Raw genomic sequence first — 24610 nt, 5'->3', positions numbered from 1 at the left:
AAATACCAATTTAATTCAATATTCATGATGCAGGATATGAAGTTTGTTGAAGTGATAAGGCATTTTTTTATTTACTATCAATTATACCTTATCAAAGCAAAAGGAAAATGTATTAGATTATTGATAAATTTAATGAGTATTTATCCATTTAAATTCATCTGAACTTATTGACTCTAAGGCCATTTGTCAAAGATATTTAGATGATCAAGATTATTACTTAGTATTGCATTTATTCAAAATTCTTTCCAGAAATTCTTTGTAAAATATCTGTTTTAATATTCCTTGATTTCAGTATTCATTTAATGTCTTGTAAATGGCTAATTCCAGTTAAAAAAAAACATTTTGAAATATATATATATATTAGATTGCTGTATGGAAACAACATGAAAGACAATAATTATGCATTACAAGTAAATTTTAAAACTGTTAACTGTTCAAAGAAGTTAAAGCATTTGATTAAAATAACAATAAATCTTGAATCTAGTGCCTCATTATAAAAATGCAAATATTTATTTATCACTGTCTTCGAACGAAAATAAATAATTTTTTTTCTTTCTTCTATGTAGGGAGTGTGAAAAAACTGTGTAAAGCTAATTATTCAATAATACTAACATTAATTACTTATTAAATTTATTATTTGCATTCATTTTTTTCATAATATTCTACTATATTCAATATTTTATAAAGAAAACCAATCAAATTGTAAATTTTATCAGTTACAAAATTGCATATTGTTTTCTTTTTCACAAAAGAAACTTTTCTACAACTTAATACTTATTTTTAGGATATAATTTGATACTTATCTCATCATTTGATATACATGATTTATTAGGCATTACACAGTTGCCTAGATTATGCAGTATTCGCAGGGCATAAATTTTACTATTTTCCTAAAATGTGCCTTTTTACTGATCTTTTTTTTTTTTTTTTTTTTTTTACCTATTTAATTTTTTGAAAATGATGTATTATGTCTATACAAGCACACACATAATAAATTATTAAAGCTTTTTACAGAGTTATTGTAGCATGGAAATTAGAAAGAAACATTTGCAAAAATAGATCTTTAATTTATTATAAATTTTACAGAGGCTTTAAAAATATCAATATTAATTCATATGAGAATGATGTTATTTTTTCAGTTGCAGATTAAAGATGCTGATTTAAATTATTTAAATATTTCTTTTCAATAATTCTGTTCTTTAAAACTAATAAAAAATGTATTTAAGTCTTCTGCGTTCAATTTGCTTGCAGAAATGCATACTTTGTACTATAATTTATCTTTTATCTTGATTTTTTAAATTTATTTTAGGTTTATAAAGTATGAACTAAAGAGAATGAGGAATTGGCTGCAAATCTGTTTTTTAATGAAACATACTCATAACCTACATTTGGCCACTTCACGTTTGTTACTGCAAAAATGTTTCCATCAAGTTTTATCATTACAATATCAAAATAAAACTAGCATTCAGAAAATTAGGACTTTTCATACTTCAAGCATTTGCTGGAAATCACGAAAAACAAGAGAAGAAAAAGTAAAATTTTATCAATAATAGTTTTTTTTTATTTTTATTTTTTTTGGCTGTTGGGAATATCTGTTGTTATTTTCCTTTATCTTAATAGAGTTAAATTTATCTATGATTTTATTTTTTTAAATTGATGAATATAGAAGGATACATAAAGAAGTTACTGAAGCTTGTAAGTTTTCTACCTTTATTGGCAGAAAAAATTTGAGGAGTAATTTGAGAACATATGAAGACTTTAAGTATTGTTACTAAGGCATTAACTAATATTTAGAGTTTAAAAATTTATTTAGCTGAATTTTGATGTATATTTATTGCTTAAAAATTAAGTGTTTCAGGTAAAAACAATAAATTTTCATATATATTGAAAGGATACATGAACCAAATGTATTTTATATTAACTTTTTAAATTAATATTGAATTATATTTTCAAGATTGTAGTTGAACAATATTTGTTTGATTCCCTTCTACATATTGATTCTAATGTGAAAAGTTATTCAAAATATGTATTTTTTGTCTTCTTCCAATATTTGTATTGGATTGTGTTCATTTTGTTTTGAAGTTTTAAAAATATGTTTCTCTTTTGTATTCAGTAAAAATTGTTTAAATTATTTAAAAAGCAAGCTTACCAGTTTTAAAATATTGAATGGAAACATTATTATATAACATTTTTGAAATCTTGAGCATATTTATTTTTTATGTAGTATCTCTTTTATATATTAATTATTTATTCCTTTTGACACAGATTGCAAGAAGTACTTTATGTTCTGAAAATAATAATAAATGTATTTTAATTGATTTCAGAAATTTAAGCATATTATCCAGTTTAAGCCAAAATCTAAACTTCCTACATTACAACTTTGGAGAGGCTGCAATGCTCTTGAAATAGCTGATATTACCAAAAGAGATTTAGGTATATATTAAATTAAATAATTTTATTCTCTTGAATTATGTAATATCATTTATTCATGCTAAACCAATTTGATTAATACTGAAATCATTGTATAATAATTAAAAATTATTATATATTTCTTACAACTTAAATTGCCCAAAGTAGTTACTTATTAAACATTTATCAGAACATTTTTATTATTTTTATTTGATTGTTTATTACTGTTATTTTGTTTGATTGTTTATTTGGTTGTTATTTTTATTTGATAAGTTTATTTCCTCCTCCTGTAATTGCATTTATCCTTGTAATAAAAAATTAAGTTTATTTCTTTCTATTAATATTAATTCTTATAAACGGAATCCTTTTAAAATGAGCTAAGTTTACTTAATTTATTTCCAAAGGATGTATTGATGCTTTTATATTTCTTCCAGTTTTTCAAATGACTTAAAATTTAGAAACTCTGTTATTAAGATTTTTGTTATTTTGTTGCATTATTTTATAAAATAGATAATTGTATTGTTGCTTTAGCTGTCATCATAACTAAATGGCCATTTTAAAAATAAAGTTGTGTTGATGTTAAAGTTTTATTCATGTAAAGGTTTATTTAAAAATCTCTTTTAATAATGATTTACTAAAAATATATTTATTATGGTGTTGCATTTTATAGCGATAAAATATCAGATGCATATTCTATTTAAATTTTTAGTTTAAAATATTTTTAAACTATAACAATTTTTAAAAGGTTCTATAAGATTATTTTGCCCATTACTTGTTGTGATTTTGTTAAGTCTTTGTGTAAACTGTCCCTTCTTTTACATCTAGAATTTCTTGTTTTTATAAAAGATATTGATTTAAAATTATTAATCTAAAAATCAAATTGGCTAAATGTCTAATAATTTAAAGTAATGAAAATTCAAATTTATAGAATATACTAGAATAAGTGCCCGTTGAGACAAGATGTTATCCTGTTAATAAAATCTCAGATCTGATTGTTTCAAATTAACTGATAAAAACTGTAATGGAAAATATAGTGCACATTGGTAGAATACTTTTAAAAAATAATAAAACAAAACAAATTATTATTTTCAGTGTTCTTTAAACATTTTATAACATTAAAGATTTTGTTTTCTTGCTGTCTTTAATGTTCATGAATATTCAAATTAAAATTAATCACTAAAATTGGATTGGGACAAATATTAATCCACTAAAAGAAAAAAGAAAAAATATTGAAGAAAAGTAAAAATAACCTTCAACTTGATCTGTAAAAGTAGAATATAATGAATAGACATAATATAAATTATAGATACCAGCTCATTTCTCTTTATTCATGATTAGGTTTATTCATGCATTTATAAATCAGTCAGTTTAAACATTTTATTAAAAAAATTTCTTATCTCAGTTGTTTGACACAATATAGAAGTAGGGATTTCATATTTGGTAACTGAAAAGGGATATTTTTAACTTTCTGCAAAGTTATAAACAGTGGTGGGCAATTAATATGTACATTGATGTTTAAAATACTACTCAAGATTTTGAATTAAAAATTTTAAACTCATGAAAAATTCATTAAATTGTTATAATTCCTTTTTTAGCAAAGTGATTTTGAGATTTAATGATTTTGAAATTCAGATTAAAATATATCATTAAAATTAATTAATAATAATTATTCTTTCATGAAGGAAGATTACCATTCATTTTAATTTTAATGACTCTGGGAATCACATTGGAAATACATGGGATTATAAATCTTCAGTATAGTAATTGATTCTTACTTAGTTGGTGATATATTAGGCTGTGGGGTCTAGTTAACTCTTGTTCCATGACTGGATGTGTCTCTTCTAAGTGGGGTTGTATCATAGCGAGTAATGATTGTTAGGATTCAACTTTTGATCTCACCTCTGCACTATAGCAAGGATGATTGTTTAATCTTCCATAAATGCTTATGCAGGTCAGGAGCAGCTTTGATGTGGTTATTGTATATGCATGAAAAAAAATAATTAAATAGTGAACTGAAAAAAATTAAATGATATGCTAAAGTGTGCTTCTTCATTTTTACCTTCTGTATTTTCTTATTTATATACCAAGTATTTTATATTTCTTATAGATGATGTCTTTCAAGCTATATCATATCTGGAAAATAGCGAATATTATGATGATCCAGAACTAGGTAAAAAAAAGTGTATTGAATTAATTATTTGCCATATTTTTACATTTTTAATGGAATCTGCTATATACATAAATTTTGTGGAATATTCTGTAAAGTTTTAGTCATAACTCTTTTATTTATCTTTTGGTATGGTTTTTTGGGGATGGCTTACAAATTTATTATTTTTTTTATCCTTCTTCTTTTTAATTTTATATCATTTTTTTGAAACAATTTTGTTTATTTTTATCTTTTTATTTCAAATTATTTCTTTTCACTTTTATTATATCTCAGTTTACATAGTGTATCTGTGATCAAATTTTGATAGGAATTGCTAAAATATTCAGAAAAGGCATTTTGATAATTATTTTATGTACAGTAGTTATTATTGATAAAAATGAACAAACAAACCTCCATTGATTTTTAAAAGCTTTTATATCACATTTTTAAATTTTCTGGCTTTTTCTTTAATTAAACTGTAATTTATCTGTAGAAAAACTGTTGGTATCTAAAAGAAGTTCAAACTTACATCCCAGTTCAGGAATATGCTATCATCATCCATATTATTTAATATGTTGATTTTAATCATAGAAGTTGAAATGCAAAATGAATAGGCAATCATTTTGTTATCAAAATTAATTAGAGGCTTAAAACTATGTAAAATTAAGTTAAGTATTAGGAATAAGTGTAGAACTCAATTGAAATCCTGCATTATATATTTTTTTACTGTTTAGTTAACTGATTTTTTTTCAGACAAGATAGTAGTTTTTTTCCATAACTTTCGACACTGTATGCATCCTTGACTAATTTTGAAGATGTTTTAATTTATCTTCAAAGAAACTGCAGCTCTTTTACAGTATTATTATCAAAGTTAAAAAAAATAAAAAAAATAGTCATATTATTTTGAACTTTTTAAAAATAAGATTCTTTGGTATTTGGCATGAATACTTTATTATATTTTATTTTTGTGCTTGCTTTATTGTAATAATGTATAAAATATTTTATTATTATTATTTTTAATTTTAGCTGAACATTGTATTTGTTTATCTGTTAGGTAGAAGAATTTAGATCACCTTTCATTCAAGAGTTTTTAGAAATTTAAATTTTTCGTTTTATTAAAACTGTTCATAACATTTCTCACACTTACATTGTAAAGCATATTTTTGCATTTCCAACTGCATGAATAGTGTAACAAACCAATGAATAAATTTATGTATATATCCGTATTTATTTCTTCCATAACTGGAAAATCTCTGGAAGTTGCTTCTGTCTGTATGCATTTTTTTGTATTATGTGTTATTTATTATTTAAAATAATGTTTTCTTGCCTATCAACATTCAATAAATTATCAGTTATTATTATTAAATTTGTTGAGCATTTTGTTTATGAGAAAAAGTTTAATGAATCAACTAGATTATTTCTAAAATATATTTATAAAATTATAGAGTATCAGATATTTATATGATTTTAAAAATGACTTTATTTTGTGTTTAAAATGTGTGTTTACATAATTATTAATTTTTTAATTTCAGAAATTAATGACACTGGAGCTATTATTTCAATTGCTAAACGTTTGGGTTATAGAGTTGATTTCATAAGAAATCCAAATTTGGATGTAGCTAAAACAAAAAAAGTAAACGATCTTACAAAAAGGTATTTTAATTTATGATATTTACTTTTTATTTTGAATTGTGTGTGTTTTTAATTTTTAAAGTATTATTAAAAAATATTTTTACTTATTGACTTTTTGCGATATTAGATTTTACATATATTTATTAACTTTAGTTATCTGACATTTCCAAAAGCAGATTTTTGACTAGGCGGTGTAGGAAATTGTCTAGGACTGCAGAGGACAGGAGAGGTCACTGGCAAGCTAATTAAAAAATGTTATTAGGCTAGTTGCCAAAAAATTTATAAAAAAAATGCCTAGTTTGTAAATTATGTACATTAGGAATAAAATGTGTGTTTACATAATTATTAAAATCATTGTTAAATAAATTAAAATAGTTTAATTACTTATTAATACTGTATTGAAATATTCGTTATTCATTTAACTGATTGTGTTATGTTCCATGTGACAAGCTATGTAAAGTAATAATTTTAAAATATTTGCTTGAAGTGTATCATTTCCATATAATTTTCTATAATAATTAAATGCTTTTATAAGTCAGAAATAAGTATGGTAAACGTCTGAAGAATTTTACTGCTTTAGTTAGTTTTTTCCATGCTGCCTAACTATAGCATATAAAAATATATGTCTTTTCACATAGTTACTAAAGTGAAAAGAATATTGATGCTTTGTTTTAGTTTCATTTACAAATTTGTTAAAATATGAAACGACTCTGACCAGGTTTAAAAGATAGGCCTTGTAATGTACACTGCCCTGGATCAAACTGTACTTAAATCTGCCACTTAACATATCTGAAATATGTATTACTTAAAAATTAGTAATTATCAAAATGTTAAAACTTTTTTAATTTAAATTTTTTTTTAATGTTCAATTTTTATGAACTTCAATCATTTTTTATTACTTATATGTACAATTTGATAACTGTTTTGCAGTAAAGTATTAACTGTCAAACTAAGCATCTTAATTATAAATGTACTTACATTTAATAATTAGCAAATCATTCATTTTAGAATTGCTAATTATTATATGTAATATGAACTTACACTTAATATTACCACTGACATATTGGTAAGAATAATTCTATTGTGTAATGAAACCAGCCTTTTATAATTAGAGATAATAAACAAATCTATGCATGCACTTGTTTTAGTTCAAATAAATTCAAACAGCACTCTGCCATATATGCCTTACATATTCTATGATAATTTATTAGTGAAATAAATTATTAGTTTGTATAATGTTTTTTTTTTAATTATGGAAATTTATAAGCAGTAAGTTTATGTAATAAATTTATATTGTTTAATGTGTTAACATTTAAGTGAATAAATTTAATTTATTTGATTTTCTTTCCAAAATGATCACTTAAAATTAAAAATTCTTAATTCTTTAGTTATACATACATACATACATACATACATACATACATACATACATACATACATACATACATACATACATACATATATATATATATGACTGCCATTAAAATAATTTGTCCACAGGTCACAGCAGCAAACAGACTGCTATAATGAATGTTTTAAAAAAGAATCATCCTCCAGACCTCCATAATCAAGAGATCTTTAAATATTGTGATATTGCAATTTCATAAAATTGTTGCTTAGATTTTCCATTCCCCCTTGAAATGTATATAATACATAAGTGTAGCATTTTTGGTTATTTAATTAAATATAATACTTTTTTTTTCTCGTTTTTTTAGGATTATAAATATTTTTAGCTTTCAGATATGAACAAAAAATTGATATGAGTGCATTTCAACCAATAGGATATTTATATACCAACTTTTTTTTTCACATCCAAAATGTTGCCCCCCCCCAATTTTGATGTTCAGACTATCTCCTTGTAGAGCAAATCCTGTATATCTTATACTAAAATTTACAAATTTTCATAACTTGAACATAAGAGGATATAAAAGTTATTTTTTGTGCTGTAATAATTTTGAAAGTTATCACAAAAAAAAACTCCAAAATTTTGATTTTTTTTAAAAACTTAATTAAAATTTTAAAAAATGTTTCCAAGTGCACATTCTCACTTTCAAGATACACATGTACCAAGTTTTCTAACTCCAGTCTGTATACACACAAACTCACACATTCAATCTTATTATTAGTAGAGATGTATGGGCATTGTGTTTCATTTTTAAAAAAGGAATTTTATTTATAAGAAATGTGTTTTTGAAAATCATGTTTCAAATGCAGAAACGATCTCAGACTAGCTCATGATACTCATTAAGAAGAATATTTTCAAAAATTTTAAAACACACATAATATATAAGACAACTAATATACAATATTGTTTTTTTTTTTAAACAAGGCCACCACCAGATATAAAAGATTTAGTAAAAAGACCTCCAGTTGTTGCCATTATGGGACATGTCGATCATGGTAAAACTACTCTCAAATGCAGAAACGATCTCAGACTAGCTCATGTCTCAAATGCAGAAACGATCTCAGACTAGCTCATGATACTCATTAAGAAGAATATTTTCAAAAATTTTAAAACACACATAATATATAAGACAACTAATATACAATATTGTTTTTTTTTTTAAACAAGGCCACCACCAGATATAAAAGATTTAGTAAAAAGACCTCCAGTTGTTGCCATTATGGGACATGTCGATCATGGTAAAACTACTCTCAAATGCAGAAACGATCTCAGACTAGCTCATGATACTCATTAAGAAGAATATTTTCAAAAATTTTAAAACACACATAATATATAAGACAACTAATATACAATATTGTTTTTTTTTTTAAACAAGGCCACCACCAGATATAAAAGATTTAGTAAAAAGACCTCCAGTTGTTGCCATTATGGGACATGTCGATCATGGCAAAACTACTCTGTTAGATGCATTACGCCATTCATCAATTGTGTCCCAGGAATTTGGTGGCATTACTCAACATATTGGTGCTTTTACAGGTGAGTTTAAAATGATGCGTTTAAGTTTTGAATATTCATTTTTGTTTTGAATAATTTCTCTTATATTCATTTATGATGCATTTATATATGCTACTTAAAACTTCAGTAGATGATTTAAAATTATAGTGGAGGTTGATTTTTCACCATCATATTCATCACTGAAAATTATGATAGTTTTCATAGTTTTAAATATTTTATTGGTCAGGATGTGGATGATTTTAATTGAAATATTTTAAGTATAATAACAATTCTACATTTAAATGTATTATTCCTCCTTATAAGACACTTAACTGACTTAAAAAATTGTGATAATTTTTTATCTGATTTTCAATTTATTTCATAAAAATATCTAAATGTTTCACAGTAGGAAAGTTTTTTTTAATCTGGAACACAGTTATTTCTATTTAAAATTTCCAGTTTAAATCCTCAGTTTAACCTCAAAATCAGACATTTGAAATCTGGATATTCATTACTTAAATCAATATATAACAAATACGAATAACCTAACTACTGGATATCCCCAAAGATTTAAGCATAATAACTGATCTTATGGCTTTCTCATGCACAATAATCTTTAATGATGATTGATATTTAAAACAGAGAGAATTAAAATGGCATTGCTTTTAAGATATTGAAAATTTGTTGCATACATTTGTGTTATTTTTCTTTTTTCAACTTTACTAATAAATATTACACTTATATACATTTAAATTACTTTATAGTGAACTTACCTCAAGGACAGATTACTTTCTTGGACACACCTGGCCATGCTGCTTTTAAAGCAATGAGGGCAAGAGGAGCACAAGCTACAGATTTAGTTGTTCTTGTGGTTGCTGCTGATGATAGTATTATGGAACAAACTGTGGAATCTGTTAGATTTGCTAGAGAAGCCGATGGTACAGTAATTTTTTAAAATTAATTTTCAGAAATTAAAAATTGCTTTTTTAATATTAATCAAAAGTAATCCATAGATTTCAGATTTTTTGTGATAATGATCTCACGGAATGAATTGTGACACTTATTAAGTTTGTGAAAAAATATGATATAGAGGCAATGAAGTGTGTGAAGAGGAAATGAAATGTTAAGATTCTTTGCAATTCAATATAGTAAAAAAAAATAAAAATTGTAATTTATAACTATTAACTAATTGAAATTATTTATAACTATCAGGCTTTTAATAAAATTCAAAGCTTGTTAGTTTTGTAAATTTTTTTTTCTTTGCATTTGCTATCCTGTAATGCTATTTATAATTAAATTTTATTAATCAAGCAAAAATAAAAACATTTTTCTTAGAAATATATAATATGTTCCTAGTATTTAATATCCTAGGGTACTTAAAAAAAATGCAAAACAATATAAATATCTAGTTCATTTGATGGTTTGGAGGCACTAAAATTTTCAAATGAGACTTTCTGTTTTCTTTCTGTAGAGTGAAATACTTATTTATTAAAAATGCATCGGGAAAGAGGAAATGTTTTTCTTTTCTGTTTCTCTCTCTCTCTTTCTGAAGAATACACCCAAAGCAAAAATATGTTTAACACCACAAGATCCTGTTAAGACCAGCTTCCAAATATAAAGAGCTGTTTTAGAATAAATTGAAATTTATAAAATATAATTAAGAAGAAGAAAAAATAAGAAACCCTACTCTTGAAAAATGCATACCATATCTACGAGGAGCTTAATTTGAATGTAGTTATCCTTTTATGTAAAATTTTTAAATTAAACTTTACTTCTTTTTTATTTAACTCTTTTCTTTCATTCACTATCTATCCGATTATAACTCAAATTTTATAAGAGGTATTCTGTTTACAATTAAATGCACAATGTCAATATTCATAATGATCTAATTTTGCAAGAAATAATCTTTAAGCTATTTAAGTTAAGCACAAATGCATTTATTGTCTGAGTAAAAAATTAATAGATAAAACAGATCTGATGACCAATTTTTCTAATTTTATTTTAGTGTTCCTGTTGCCTGTATTTTCATCTTTTTATATATTGCTGTACAATGTGTTGTTCCAAGAACATTTATTTTTCAAGCATTTTAATATGTTCTTTTTAACATCTTTTTCAATTATCTTAACATATATCTAATAATACAACTATATCTTAAATTTCCTTTTTTTTTCAGTTCCTATAATTGTTGCAATAAACAAGATTGATAAGCCAACAGTTAATATTGTAAGTAAATGTGAATCCAAAATTTTAAAGTGAAAAATATGCTTTTGTTGCAGTTTATAATTTGATTGTAACTATAATTGTTATGCTTGGAAAATTCTTTGGAAAGGATGAGTTTTTTTTTTAATAGTCTGTATATCATTTTAAAAAGAATTCCCTTGTCAGGACTGATTGTGAATTGAATATAACTGAAATGTTTCATTTTTTTTTCAATTCCATAATTTTTTAATTTTGAAAAATATGTAGTTGTTACCTTTTCCAAATTATTTAGAAAACAAGTATATAATTTGAAGTTTAATTATGTGGTGCTAATTTAGAATATCTTTGATCCTTAGTAGTTTAATCTGTATACTGACTGTGATTTATTTATTCTTATTGACAAAATTATAAAGGATATTTTTAGTCAGAAAATCTTTATCAAGACCCTATTAGTTTATCTTCTGTAATAATTTTTCAAATATCTAAAGAAATATTATTTTGCAATATATATATATATATATTTCTAATATATTTTTAGTCTCTAACATACAGTATACTAACTAATGTAATTTCTAATTTCTGACATGCTTCTGACTGTAAATGTTAAATAATTATGTGAACTATAATAATATCTATATAACAATTTCTTATTGCTCATACTGATCTTTTACCTGTTGCCAACTCAAATTTAAATGCTGCAATTTTCAGAAATCGCTTCATTTAGAAAAATAAAAGGTTAAACTGAGATAATATTTAAAAAATATATAATGATAAATCATAAGGCAAGAATTGGTGGTATGAAACTTTATTTGTATAAATTTAAATAAGAATAAAATAAGAAAACTTATAAAATAATGCAATGAAGCATAAGTTAATTCATATTTAAAAAATAATGTTATTTTTTGCTAATGAAATTATTTGGAAGGATGTATGTATATTTATGAAGTTAATATTTTAAATTTTCATGATTATGCTAGATTTTTTTTAAAAAATCCAAGGCTACCTTTTGCCTTTTTTAAAATGGGGTTGAGTCTTTCCTCTTACATATTAAAATGCATATTCATGTGGATCTCTTATATTTAATATGTTTTTTTTGTGCTTTTTATTTGATTGCTTTTATTTTCTTATTCTTTTTATCATAAGTATGGATATGGAATTATAAGTATGGAATAATCTTTATACATATTTGGATATTGTGCATAATTTCAAGTTAATATTTTATGTAGGAAAAAGTCAAAAATGATCTTTTGGCTATTGGTATTCAAGTTGAAGATCTTGGAGGAGAGGTTCAAGCTGTGCCAATTTCTGCATTGAAGGTTTGTTAAAAAAATCTTATTGGAATAGTTTTACAATATACATTTATTGTATAAGATGATATAAGAAAATTCAGTATATTTATCTTGATTAATGTTTACCATCTTCAAGAAAATGAAGTCTTTTTAAGTGGTCAAGAAATGGAAGTCCTTTTATATTGACTACCATTACTTTGGTAGTCAATATATTTTCTATAAAAATATTAATTATCTTTTTATCTTCTTTATTTTATTTTTGTTCAGATACCTTTTGATGTGTGTATTTTATCCATCAGACTGAAATGTCAAAAGGCAAATTAAATTGAGAGTACATTCTAAGCTATACACTTTTGAATTGCTGATGAATAAAGTGTTATATTTTTCGATGGCTTTTAAGGCTTCCTGAAAAATAATCTGTATGTGAAAAAATGGAAACATTACTGATATTTAAAATTATATTCTGTTCAAACTTACAGATTACTTTATACATCTTTTGATTATTAGTGCTAGGATCATATTCATGATTTCTTACCTGTTTGAAAATGTATTTTTCTCTTTAGTGAATAAAAAAAAACTTTCTTTTTGTAAAATCTTATATTCCTGTTTGCCTTCTTTTAACCATGTAAAAACTTCTGTTGCCTGTCAGAAGTTTTTTTATGAGTTAAATATTAGCATTTAAATTTTAACTTGAATTTAAATAATTATAAATTACGAATTACTTTATCTTTTCCTTTATAAAATCCAGTACTTTTGCTTGTGAGAAATTTCTTACATTCATAGTTATTGAATACTTTTTATCATCCATATAAACTATCATTAATCAAATAACAGGAAAACAAATTACCTTTCCCCAAATGTATTTCTTTGATTTATTGATAGGCTATTTTAGTATATATTTCTTTTTTTAAATACTTTTCTCTTGAACAGAAAATTAATTTAGATGTTCTAACAGAAGCTATTTTAACACAAGCTGAATTAATTGGTGTTGGTGGCGACCCCAAAGGCCCAGTTGAAGGTGTAGTATTAGAAGCAAGCCTAGATACAATGAAAGGGTAAGGCTTAAATCACTTTTTTTCTATTTAGAAAATAGAATAGGAAAATTAAGATACTATTTTTTTTAGAGAATAAACAATACATTATGATTTAAAAATCTCATATTTCTGGGTTTTTTTCCCTTGAATTTTCATAATACATGGGATTGCAAAACTATGCATTGGATATTCTTTTCCATTCTTGCACATATTCATGTTCAAAATATCTTGTGTTTTCAAAAAATAAAAAATACCTATATTTCAAGTTATTCATATACTTTTGTCTATTTTCATTAGAAAAGTATCGACAGCTCTAGTTCAGAGAGGAACACTAAAAAAGGGTTGTGTTCTGGTGGCTGGAACAGCATGGGGAAAAGTGAGCTTTTGTTTTGTTATTATTTTTTTTATTATTAATGATCTATATGCATGTCTCATAGCATTATTATACATGTCAATTTGCTTTATGACAAAATATATAAATATAGTTTGCAAACATTTTATTATAACACTTTATCAATGACATTATAAAAATTGAATAATAAATCAACTATGGATGAAATTTGAGTATGCATAGGAAGTATGCATATCACGCATATTTCTCAGACATTGGCAAAGTTTTTGAAATATATTTAATAGATCAAATATTTGTTATGGACTTATCTCCTATCCATGAGAGATAATATCCATAGACTCTTTTGATTAGTTGTTCTTCTTATTTTTTTCCTCTTTCTATAAAAACTTATCTTTCAATTTGTAATTTTTAAATTTCTTGATGTATCTTTTCAGATAAAAGTTATTTTTAAAATTTTGCCAGAAAAAAAGCCACTGTTATTTTATATAAAATATGTGAATATTCTATATTTTTTGAGAAATAATTAAAAATATTTTTTAAAGCAATGAAACAGATGTTTCTTTCTTTATTTTGGTAGGTTATAAGATGCTAAGATTTTATGTGTGTAGTACTATTTATACATGTAATAATTTCATTTGACCTGCATTCATAAAATTATTTTCTACACCCTTTATTTAAATTAAAAAAATACTTTAATTTCTCAGATGCAAGAGTTGTTTTTATTTACTGTTGGGATGTAATAATGGTAACTTTAGATGTTATAAACTGCTGTCCTAGCAGTTCTTTAGTTTCAGTTCCTTCGTCTACTTTTTTTCTCAGGCTGTTTAAGAATACTCTGAAAATCACCCAAGATGCTTTAGAGAATGTGCAGTTAAGCAAATTATACCCAAAAGTGTTTTCCATCTTTTTCCAGAATGTATGAATGGGAATCCTCCTCTTTATCATTGTGGTTCATACATATACTTTTTGCTTTTCCTTTACTGTGGTCATTAGTTGATTTTGGAGTAATTAAATCTGAAAAGTAGCAAAAATAAAAAGTTTCCTGACTGAAAAGATTTGATCACAAGTGTAAAATCAATATTATCTGCATATAAATCCTCATCTTGCATTCACTTACACATATATGTATATATAAAAAGGGAATATGTTTTAAATTATATTTTTTTATGTCACAACTAGAATGTTTATAGCTTAGTTAAGATCTAAAATGAAAGCTTAACTGTCTCAACTGGTTACTTCTTAATCCTTAACTATAACAAACATAAAGTAAGAAGTTTTATTTTACTAAATTTTCACCATAGCATGTATTTGATTGTTTCAGATTTATGAATTTCTAAATTGAAGAAGTTTTGAATATTATTTTATTTTTTATTTATTTATTGTTCCAATTCAGAACACCAGATAAATTTATTTATGACAGAATTAGAAATGCCTTATATAAGAAAATTAGATACAAAGCTAGTGCTCTTAGTTGAAAAACAGTCTATTTCTTATTAAATATATCATTAATAAAGTAATTTAATTTCAAAAAATATGAGATGAATTTTTAATTTCTCTTTTAAAAATGATGTGATATGTATATTGCTATTAAAAATAATCATGTACTTAATATGTTATGCACAAATATTTTAATAACCTTTTATAGCATTCTTAATCAAAACTAAACTGTAATAGTTATTCTCTTTTTTTTCTCCCTAATAGGTGCGAATGATGTATGATGAACATGGAAAACAGTTAACAGAGGTGACACCTGGCATGCCAGCTCAAATCTTAGGATGGAAAAGTTTTCCCCTTGCTGGTGATATTATATTACAAGCTGATTCAGATGTAATATACATTTTTGGATAAAAATAAGCTAATGTAACTTTATAATAAGATATGCTATACACAATTTACAATTCTTAATTTTATTGTTAATATGATACAAAATATTATATTAACATTATTATAGTATTTAAAAATAATAAGAAAAAATTAGAATAAAAAACTAATTATACTTATTAATCAATAAATAATTTAATTCAGTTATTTATTAAGTTCTGAACATGATATTAAAATAAAGTATTGAATAGGGACTTACTTACAGCTTATAAAGATGTATCAGTAGGAACAATTGCAAAATTGGAAAATGTCTGCTTTTTTTAGAAGATGTTTTTGGTGGAAATCAGTTTTTATTTATTCCCTGCTCATAAAATAAAATTAGAATTACTATAGTATTTATGTTATATGATATGAGTTAATGTAATTCTGTATGATGCTTTGTAATATTAAGTTCTTTTATACAATTTGAAAGTTTTGTTTTCATTAATTAGTAGTTTAAAATTGCATGTAAAAAATAGGGCAGTTTTATCCTTATAAAAGTGAAAAAAATAACAACATTATATTCTAAAATAATTAATAATTGATATAATATTTTTAGTGGATTGTAATGTTTATTAATGATATTTAATTTTATAATGAGGATGAAACAGTAAACTTAGAAAATATGTTTGGAAAAATACAACTCATTAACAAACTTTAACTTGAATTAACTTAAATCATGAATGCAATTTTAATATGATGGCACTTAATGTTTTCTATTTGATTCAATAAAACTGAAAAAAATTTCAAAATGGAAAAAAGAACATTAATTGTTATGTACTCAGAACATTAGTAATTTGGTTTTTAAAGATAAATTAAAAACGATTGTTTTAAGGCTAAAGAATCTTATTTAAAGTTATTTGGTAAACATATTTATTGCAGAAATTTTTAAATAATATGCCAATTTATAAGTGTTATTATAATTCTAAAGTGTTCTATTTTCAAAACAAGGTTAGCAAGGACCTCTTTATATAAAAATATATGAAAGAAAATTCAACTTTTTTATTAAGTTGGGATTAAATACTAAAATATCATTTTAAAAGACAGTTTTTTTTTTTTTTTTTTTTTTTTTTTTGACAAAACAAGAAAATGTTTTTTTTTTTTTTCATCCTTTTCAAATCATTGGAATTTACAATTAATTTAGATGTTTTAGTATTTATTTTTACTTTCTGTTACAAGAAATAAATCTAATCATTTTACACAGGATGATACTTTAAGATAAACAAAGCTATTTAAGAGATAATTAGAGAATAAACAGAATAATTCAGTATGGGAAAATGAAAAGTTAGTCATTTATTAGTAGAACAGATATATGAGCTTTCACATGAGAGAAAATGAAAATACCCTGGTGCAATATTTATTCCATCTATGATTATCGTCAATTATTTGAAATTGCGAAGCAATACTTTTATCCCCTCTGTTTTTATTATACTAAATTTGATTTTCTTTTCAGAAACATGCACGTGATGTAGTACATTTCAGAGAGCAAAAATTGATGGAGGAAAAAATGGTAAATGACCAAATGGTAATTGAGAAGAAAGCCCAGATACATAATGAAAAGTATAGAAAAGAAAGACAAGAGCGCTTAATGAAAGGGAGGTATCGCAAAATGAAAAATTACTTCAGAGAGAAAGAAATTATCGAAGATACTCACCCATTTTTGTCATTTGTTTTGAAAGGTAAGTTATATAAACATATATTTATTGAACAATTACATTTTGGAATTATAGTTTTTATATTTGTGATTTTGATTTGATGTTATCCAGCTTACATTTTCATTAATAAAAGAAGTTATATTTCTATTCATGCTTGTAAAGATTTTTAATCATAGTTTGTTGCATTACTTTCTTTTGGAATGATTCAAAATAGTTTCAGTAAAGTTTTTTTATTTATTTATTTTACTTTCATGAAGTTTGGTTTGTTGGGGGGACAATAATAAATTAAATATGTGGCTTAATTAAATATATAAGCCACATAAATTATTTTGTGTACTAAAATATAACCTCCAATTTAAATATATAGTGATAAATGAACATTTTTTTTTTGTTATTATTCCACTTTAAGCATAATTTTAATATCATTTATTTTTCTGCAACATAAGCATTTCATTTTTATTTTATTTTCACAATGTTTTATTTATTTATATATATAAATTACGCAAATGGTTGTATATCTTTATAATATTTATAAATATAAAAGTTATTCAATTTGATAAAGTTTTTATTTGCTGCTTTATTTTAAAAATATTTTTTGTATGATTTGTACAGATGTTGTATCAGGAATACTTTTTCCCCTTTGCTTATGAGGTAGTATATATTGCTATTGCTACTGGATGTTTAGTTTTCATTTTTGTAATTCTATAGGAACTCTAACTATCCTGTACATAGATTCTGACATCAGTCCTATTGTACTACTCAATATCTTATGGATAGATTAATTGCTAATAAGGAAATGATAGAATAGGTAACAAGGGTTGTCAAAAAGGGTGATAGATTATTTTATGATTAGATATTATTTATAGTAGTTGAGAAATGGCCTTTTACATTTCTCCACTGGAAATTTCCAATTTTATAGAATATTTTGAATTTTATGCTTCTGTAATTTGTAAGTTAAAATATTATAAATAAAACCTTTATATGTTTTTAATTTTATATATCTGTATCCAATTGCATCTTTCTTTCTGTTAAACACTGGTTTTATTTATTTATTATTATTATTATTGTAATTATTATTATTGCAGGTGATGTGCATGGTTCAGTTGAAGCAATTTTGGATGTAGTTAATACTTATGACTCCCATGATGCATGTCGTCTGGATGTTATCCATAGTGGTGTTGGAAATGTGACTGAAAATGATATTGAGTTAGCAGAGACTTTTGATGGTAAGGTATTTTAAATAGTTTTATTCTCATTATTAAATAAAATATTATAAGAGTATTACTTAAAAATTTTATATAAAGTAATAATTTTTCAAGAATAACAAAAATAACAATTCAAAGATAACAGTATTAATGTTGTTACTTTAATTTTGCTGTTCATAAATTACTTTGATAAACTAATTAATTCTGTGCTTATATACAGTGGCACAGTAATGAGGGAAGTAAGGGAGGATATAGATGTGCTCTGTAGTAAATTAAAGGGTATTTTGATTTAGTTAATCCTTTTAGTTTAATTGTATTTACATCCAATTTAAAAACCACACTATTTTGTTGCAGTCTTCATAATTTTGAATACTTGATTACTTTTATGGCCCCTGCGATAAATCATCAAAAAACACAAACTATCATAATTTCAACTCAACGTTGATGTGATCAAAAAGTTGCCAAGAAAATTTATTAGCTTGAATTTCTTGATGTTATCTGAAAATTGCCAAGTAAACTCATAAAAATAAATAAGTTTTAATTAATTTGGAACCAAGGACAAGAAGACGAGGGGAAAAAATGTGGTTAGATCCTCTTCTACTATTAACTTCTGAATCACATTAATAGTAGTACTTTGGATCCAACAGATTTAATATATACCATACCTATTTACATGGTGATACTTTATTGAAATTGGGTTTGAACTTGGAAGTTTCCAAAGTGATACCAGGCTTGTTCTCTCTCTCTCTCTGTGTGTGTGGAGGGTTGCCATGAAGACTACACATTAGTGCATTTGTGTTTTTAAAAAAATGTAGTATAATGTATTGCCATCCATCTGACTATCTACCTTTGTTAAGCCATTGATGATTATTAAGGGAAAATCATTTTATTTTCTGGGTGCCACTTACTCTCATCACATAGTTATCATATCATATATTTCTCTTATAAATTTTTAATTTAATTATGATTTGTCAGTATATCAAAAAGTATTGCAAAATTATCATGATTTTCAAAAAAAAAAAAAAAAAAAATTCAAAATTTATGTGACATTTTTTTTTATGTTGATTTATTGCAGGTATAATTTATACTTTCAATGTGAAAGTTCCACCAGAAATTAAAAAGTTAGCTGATGAAAAAGGAATTCAGATAAAACATTTCAATGTGATCTATCATCTTATAGCTGACATGAAAACAGAAATCAGTAGCAGATTGCCATTGGTCGAGGAAGAAGATGTGTTAGGTAACATTGATTTGTTTACATATTTTGCAAAATAGTTGTAACACAAATGATAATTGTGATTGGGGATTTTTAAGGGGACACTTTAAATTACAAAAAGTATTGATTCTTGCCATCAGAAGCAATGTATGTGTAATTTTTTAAAGTTTATAATTTAAAAGTTATAATTTAAATTTTTTTAAAGTTTCATTAATTATATCTTGAATTTCATTAACTTCCTTCTTCATTTATTTACTTAAAAATTTGTGCAAATTTTAATAAATGTGCATGTTACTTAATGTTTTGTCCAAATTTTAATTAAATTTTTCATAAAAATTTGCAATTTTTTTGAGTAGTTTATTGCATTTCAATAAATTAAAAGCTTAAGGGCAGTGTCTAGGTGTTTCAGACAACTTGCAAATATATTTGCTCAGTGGCATTTATTTTTCATTGCTCCCTTATGCTTCTGCAAATTGATTTTTTTTTTTTAGTTGGCTTTGTCACTTCTAGTAATTTTTCAAGCAATTTGTTCACTTTTAGATTCCAGTTTGTTTGAATTTTCACAAGTCTTTGATGAATTTCATGAATAAACACTCAGAGTCGACCTCTGAATTTTTTAAAAATAAACTTTCATCTTACCTCTTCTCCCCAAGAGCTCAGTACACCATTTCATTACATTTTGTTGGTTCATAATGTCAGTTATTCCAAACTAGAAATGTTTTTGTAAATATTTGCAGAATGCTTACAATTATACTCTGTTTCACCCTAACTTGGCAGTAGCGTTTATTCTAGGCTAGCCGAATCGCAGTCGTTGTCAGGGGAACTGGGTTACTTTTAAGTAAGAAATTACTAGAAATGCAGATCGCTGGCGAAACTTTATCTCGCAAATTTTTCTCCAAATAGTAAATATTTATTTACTTTATCATATTATCACTTTTTCGGAGAATTAATTGTTTCCTTATTTTCATTATTTTTTCAATATTATTGATACATTATTTTAATAAATCATTAATGTTATTTCATTTCGTTTCATGGTTTCTCAAAAGAAAACCCTAAATCTTTCAATATTCTGTAAAGCATAGTTCGGCTAGTGTTCTTCGAAAAGATATCAGTTTCATCATTCACATCTTTTAAAACTTTATCTAATGTTGGGATCTCATTTCTACGAAAAAATGCATGGATTTTTCGTCAAATATAGGATAATGTAAAATCATCATATTTTACAAGACATGAATGTTTACCTACTGAGCCAGGTCGCTTCTTTCCAGGGGTACTTAAAGGACTAGATGCCTTTATTTTATTTATTTATTCTTTTTTTTTTTAAAAAGAAAACTGTTCATTGCGAAACAACTGTAAGGTGCGAAACTTTTGAGGGTTTTCTCGAAGTCGAGAATAAACATTTAATCTGTTTCTGCATGCTTCACTTTTTGTTGGTTTCACTCGTCTTGAAGGTGTGCACAGCTTAGTCGTTGAAACTCAATTTCTATTTTTCAGATATTTTAGAAGTGAATAAAAATGACGAATCGAATAAATATTCAACAATCCAAACTAGTAACTACTAATGTGATTAATAGTATCAAAAATATCAGCTGGTAAAAAAGCGAGAATAAACAAGTACGAAAGATGATAACGGTTGCGAACTGAATGAAGCAGAGTTGGCGGAAACGTAAAAGAAAAGCGTGCCAAATATTTGACCTTGAAGACTGGTTCTAGCCAAAGTGGAATTCATTATGTCAATCTTTTAGTTTTATTCGTTCGCTTTATTTACAAAATACTTAACAGATAAGCACTTCTAACTTGAGAATAATTTTAAATACATATTGATCAAAAAAGGATTTCTGTAATTTATATTATTTGATAAATTTCCGCTCATTTTAACTATTTTAAAGTCGGAATTGATGGGGGAACTCTTTCCCAACGCGAAGCGTCACATTTTCTACCTTTTACAATACTGCCAAGTTAGGGTGAAACAGAGTATAGCATTAAATAAACAAACAGAAAGTTTTTTTCATTGGTAGGATTATAGATTTACAGAACCATTGTAAATGTATTCAACTCTTAACTGTATTTCCCACAAGAATGACATATTATCAACATGTACATCATATGTTTACCTTTCCATCTATTGACATTATATCTTTGCTTTTCAAATATTCTCCATGGTAAAAAATGTTAATGAAGTAGCTAATTTGCATTTTCTTTTCTTTTGTCCAATAGGAGAAGCTTCTGTCCTTCAAGAATTTTTAATAAAAGATAAGAAAAACAAAATTCCTGTAGCTGGATGCAAATGTACAAAAGGTATTTTGAAAAAGAATAGCATGTGCAAAATCATTAGGTCTGACAGAGTTGTGTATAACGGTAAGAATATTTAATTTATAAAAAAATAGTTTATTTTAATGACCAAGATTTTCTTTTTCTGTGATTTTTAATGTAAATTTTGTACACTGTGATTTTATATCTGAAGTATAGCTGCTGCAACGTATATTTAAATGTAAATTGCTGAAAATTTATTTTTTTATTTTTGTGTTTTGTTTATTTAGGCCCAATAGCATCGCTTAGACATGAAAAATCAGATGTTGAAAGCATAAAGAAAGATGTTGAATGTGGTTTGATGGTTGAAGATCCAGAAGTATCATTTGAACCTGGTGATACTATAATTTGTTATAATCCCAAGAGTGTTGCACAAGAAACTGATTGGAATCCAGGATTTTGATGTTGTGTCCCACCTAGAAGAACTGTATATAAATTTTATTAAAATGTATAGATATAATGTTTAATTTATTGTCATAGCATATTTTATGTATTAAACATCAATTTCAATGAAACTCTCTATTTCATTTCTAAAATATTTTCAAGTATTTAAACATAGTCATCCAAACCGTTTTAAATACTTTCATATTATTCATCACCTTAGACATATATAATTAAACTATCTAAACTACATGTAAACTATGACAGATATGTTGTCATACATATATGTCATAAAACATAAACTGCATATAAACTCAATATAAACTACACATATATTGGCAGTCGCCAAATTTATAATCAATTATTTCAAAAATGTAAAGAAGAAGAAAAAAATCACAACTGCACCATATTTTGATTTAAAATATCCCATGTCAGGGTTTAATGACTGGAATATCAATCAATAAAGAAGCACTTTTAAAGAAGCAAATATAGAATAGAGAAATTCTGAAATATCATAGATTTTTTTTCAAAGTAGTTGTATAGAATTCCATATTTTCTATAATGATCGATAAAGTGAGACATTACCACTCTTTTTTCAAAAATAGGGTGAAATTCTAAATATGAAACAAAATTAAAAATAACATTTTAAAGATTTCTCAAGAATTAAAATACATGTGGTAAAAGTTTTTTTTTATTTGTCTTTTTCTAAATTCTGATACAATCAAATTTAGATTTTTCAATTTCTACATTTTTGATGAATCAAATGAACAGCATCTGAAGTATTTTCAAACCAGTAATAGCTAAAATTATTAGGCAAAATCAAATAAATATAAGTACAATTTTAGATTGTTAGCTCTTATGACTTATTCTTTTTAAAAGCATCCATCTATCTACACCCACTTTTCTATCTTTTTTTTAGGAAAATAACCAAAATATAACTTATGCCCTCCTTACTTTGATGCAAATTTTTCAGCTATTCCTGGCCTTAATATATTAAGCAATCTGTGGGCTTAGTTAACTTCGTTTATAAATATACAAATACTAACCCAGAAATATTTGATACAACTTTTCTGACGTATGCTGATTTCTGAAGCAGAAAACAGAGAGGGCAAAAATTTCCCCCACGTGTTTAATTTCATTGTTTATAATTTGAATGCATTGCAAAAAAAAAAAAAAAAAAAAAGTGAGCTGATATTTTTTTGAATTTCTTCATTGAACCCAATAAGAAAATATGAGCAAAGATCACAAGAGCTTACACAACAAGCAAATATGCATGGTGAATCTAAGGTAGAATTTTAATTGGAACAAGATACCCTCCGATTACAAAGCGTTCATTAATTTTTTGTTAAAGATGAAGATTTGAGAAGGAAGGACGAGTTTTCTGTTTTGTTTACAAGCAGAAACATCCGATGTAAACATATGTCACATTTGTTTGACTATTATTCAAACGCCAAGCTCAAATTAATAATCATGTTTCTTGTAGACAAAACAATGGATTCTTCCTCCTTCCCTTTTTTAGCAAATTATTTTTGTAATTTAGTAGTTTTAAAAAAATAATTATAAATCAATGGGGTCCTATTTATTTTTAAAAGAAAAAAAATCAAATTAATAATTTTTTAGGCTTACATATTGACACAGGAATCAATAGATATGTGAAAGTAGGTAACCATTATGTAGTAAGAAGCTTGCCTTTTAAATAAAATAAAATTACTGATGTTAAAAACGTCTAGTCTGACTTTTCAAGTAATCTCAAAGCATAACAACGGAAATTTATATCTTAGTTACAAATAAAGTACTACGATTTGATTTGGAAATCTTTATTAACAAAGAATTAAACCGGAAGTGGAATACCTGCAAGAAAATGTGAGATTTCTAAAAGAAACAAAACGGAAACTATCTTTACACTCGGTAATTGGTATTTATTTATTTGATTTCGAAATATATATCATGAACGGATGAATATTTTTGTTTTACTCATTTTGTATATGTAAAATAAAATCATTTGATCTTTCAACTTCCGGTA

At 25.0% G+C, this 24610-nt stretch overlaps 1 protein-coding gene across 1 annotated transcript; it reads left to right on the top strand.

Annotated features, from left to right (window-relative positions):
* The first annotated feature begins 1309 nt into the window (after nt 1-1309).
* Nucleotides 1310-22721, top strand: LOC129984933 (translation initiation factor IF-2, mitochondrial-like). The gene is made up of 18 exons (XM_056094880.1): nt 1310-1532; nt 2325-2433; nt 4517-4579; nt 6088-6208; nt 8517-8631; nt 8760-8830; nt 8968-9128; nt 9851-10024; nt 11260-11309; nt 12512-12601; nt 13505-13629; nt 13906-13984; nt 15662-15787; nt 17274-17499; nt 18561-18701; nt 19756-19920; nt 22114-22254; nt 22437-22721. Exons 1-18 carry the CDS (start codon nt 1335-1337, stop codon nt 22607-22609), a joined length of 2328 nt encoding a protein of 775 aa, XP_055950855.1. The 5' UTR covers nt 1310-1334; the 3' UTR covers nt 22610-22721.
* The last annotated feature ends 1889 nt before the right edge of the window (nt 22722-24610 follow it).

The sequence above is a fragment of the Argiope bruennichi genome, chromosome 9, assembly GCF_947563725.1.
Source record: "Argiope bruennichi chromosome 9, qqArgBrue1.1, whole genome shotgun sequence".
Taxonomy (NCBI): domain Eukaryota; kingdom Metazoa; phylum Arthropoda; class Arachnida; order Araneae; family Araneidae; genus Argiope; species Argiope bruennichi.
Note: the sequence above shows the minus strand (reverse complement) of the source record. Positions and strands in the feature narration are given on the sequence as shown.

Coding starts and splice junctions, on each gene's coding strand:
- LOC129984933 (XM_056094880.1), top strand. CDS start 1,335: ATGAGGAATTGGCTGCAAATCTGTTTTTTAATGAAACATACTCATAAC. Junction 12,602..13,504: donor TGCCAATTTCTGCATTGAAG/GTTTGTTAAAAA, acceptor TCTCTTGAACAG/AAAATTAATTTAGATGTTCT. Junction 18,702..19,755: donor GTTAGCAGAGACTTTTGATG/GTAAGGTATTTT, acceptor GATTTATTGCAG/GTATAATTTATACTTTCAAT.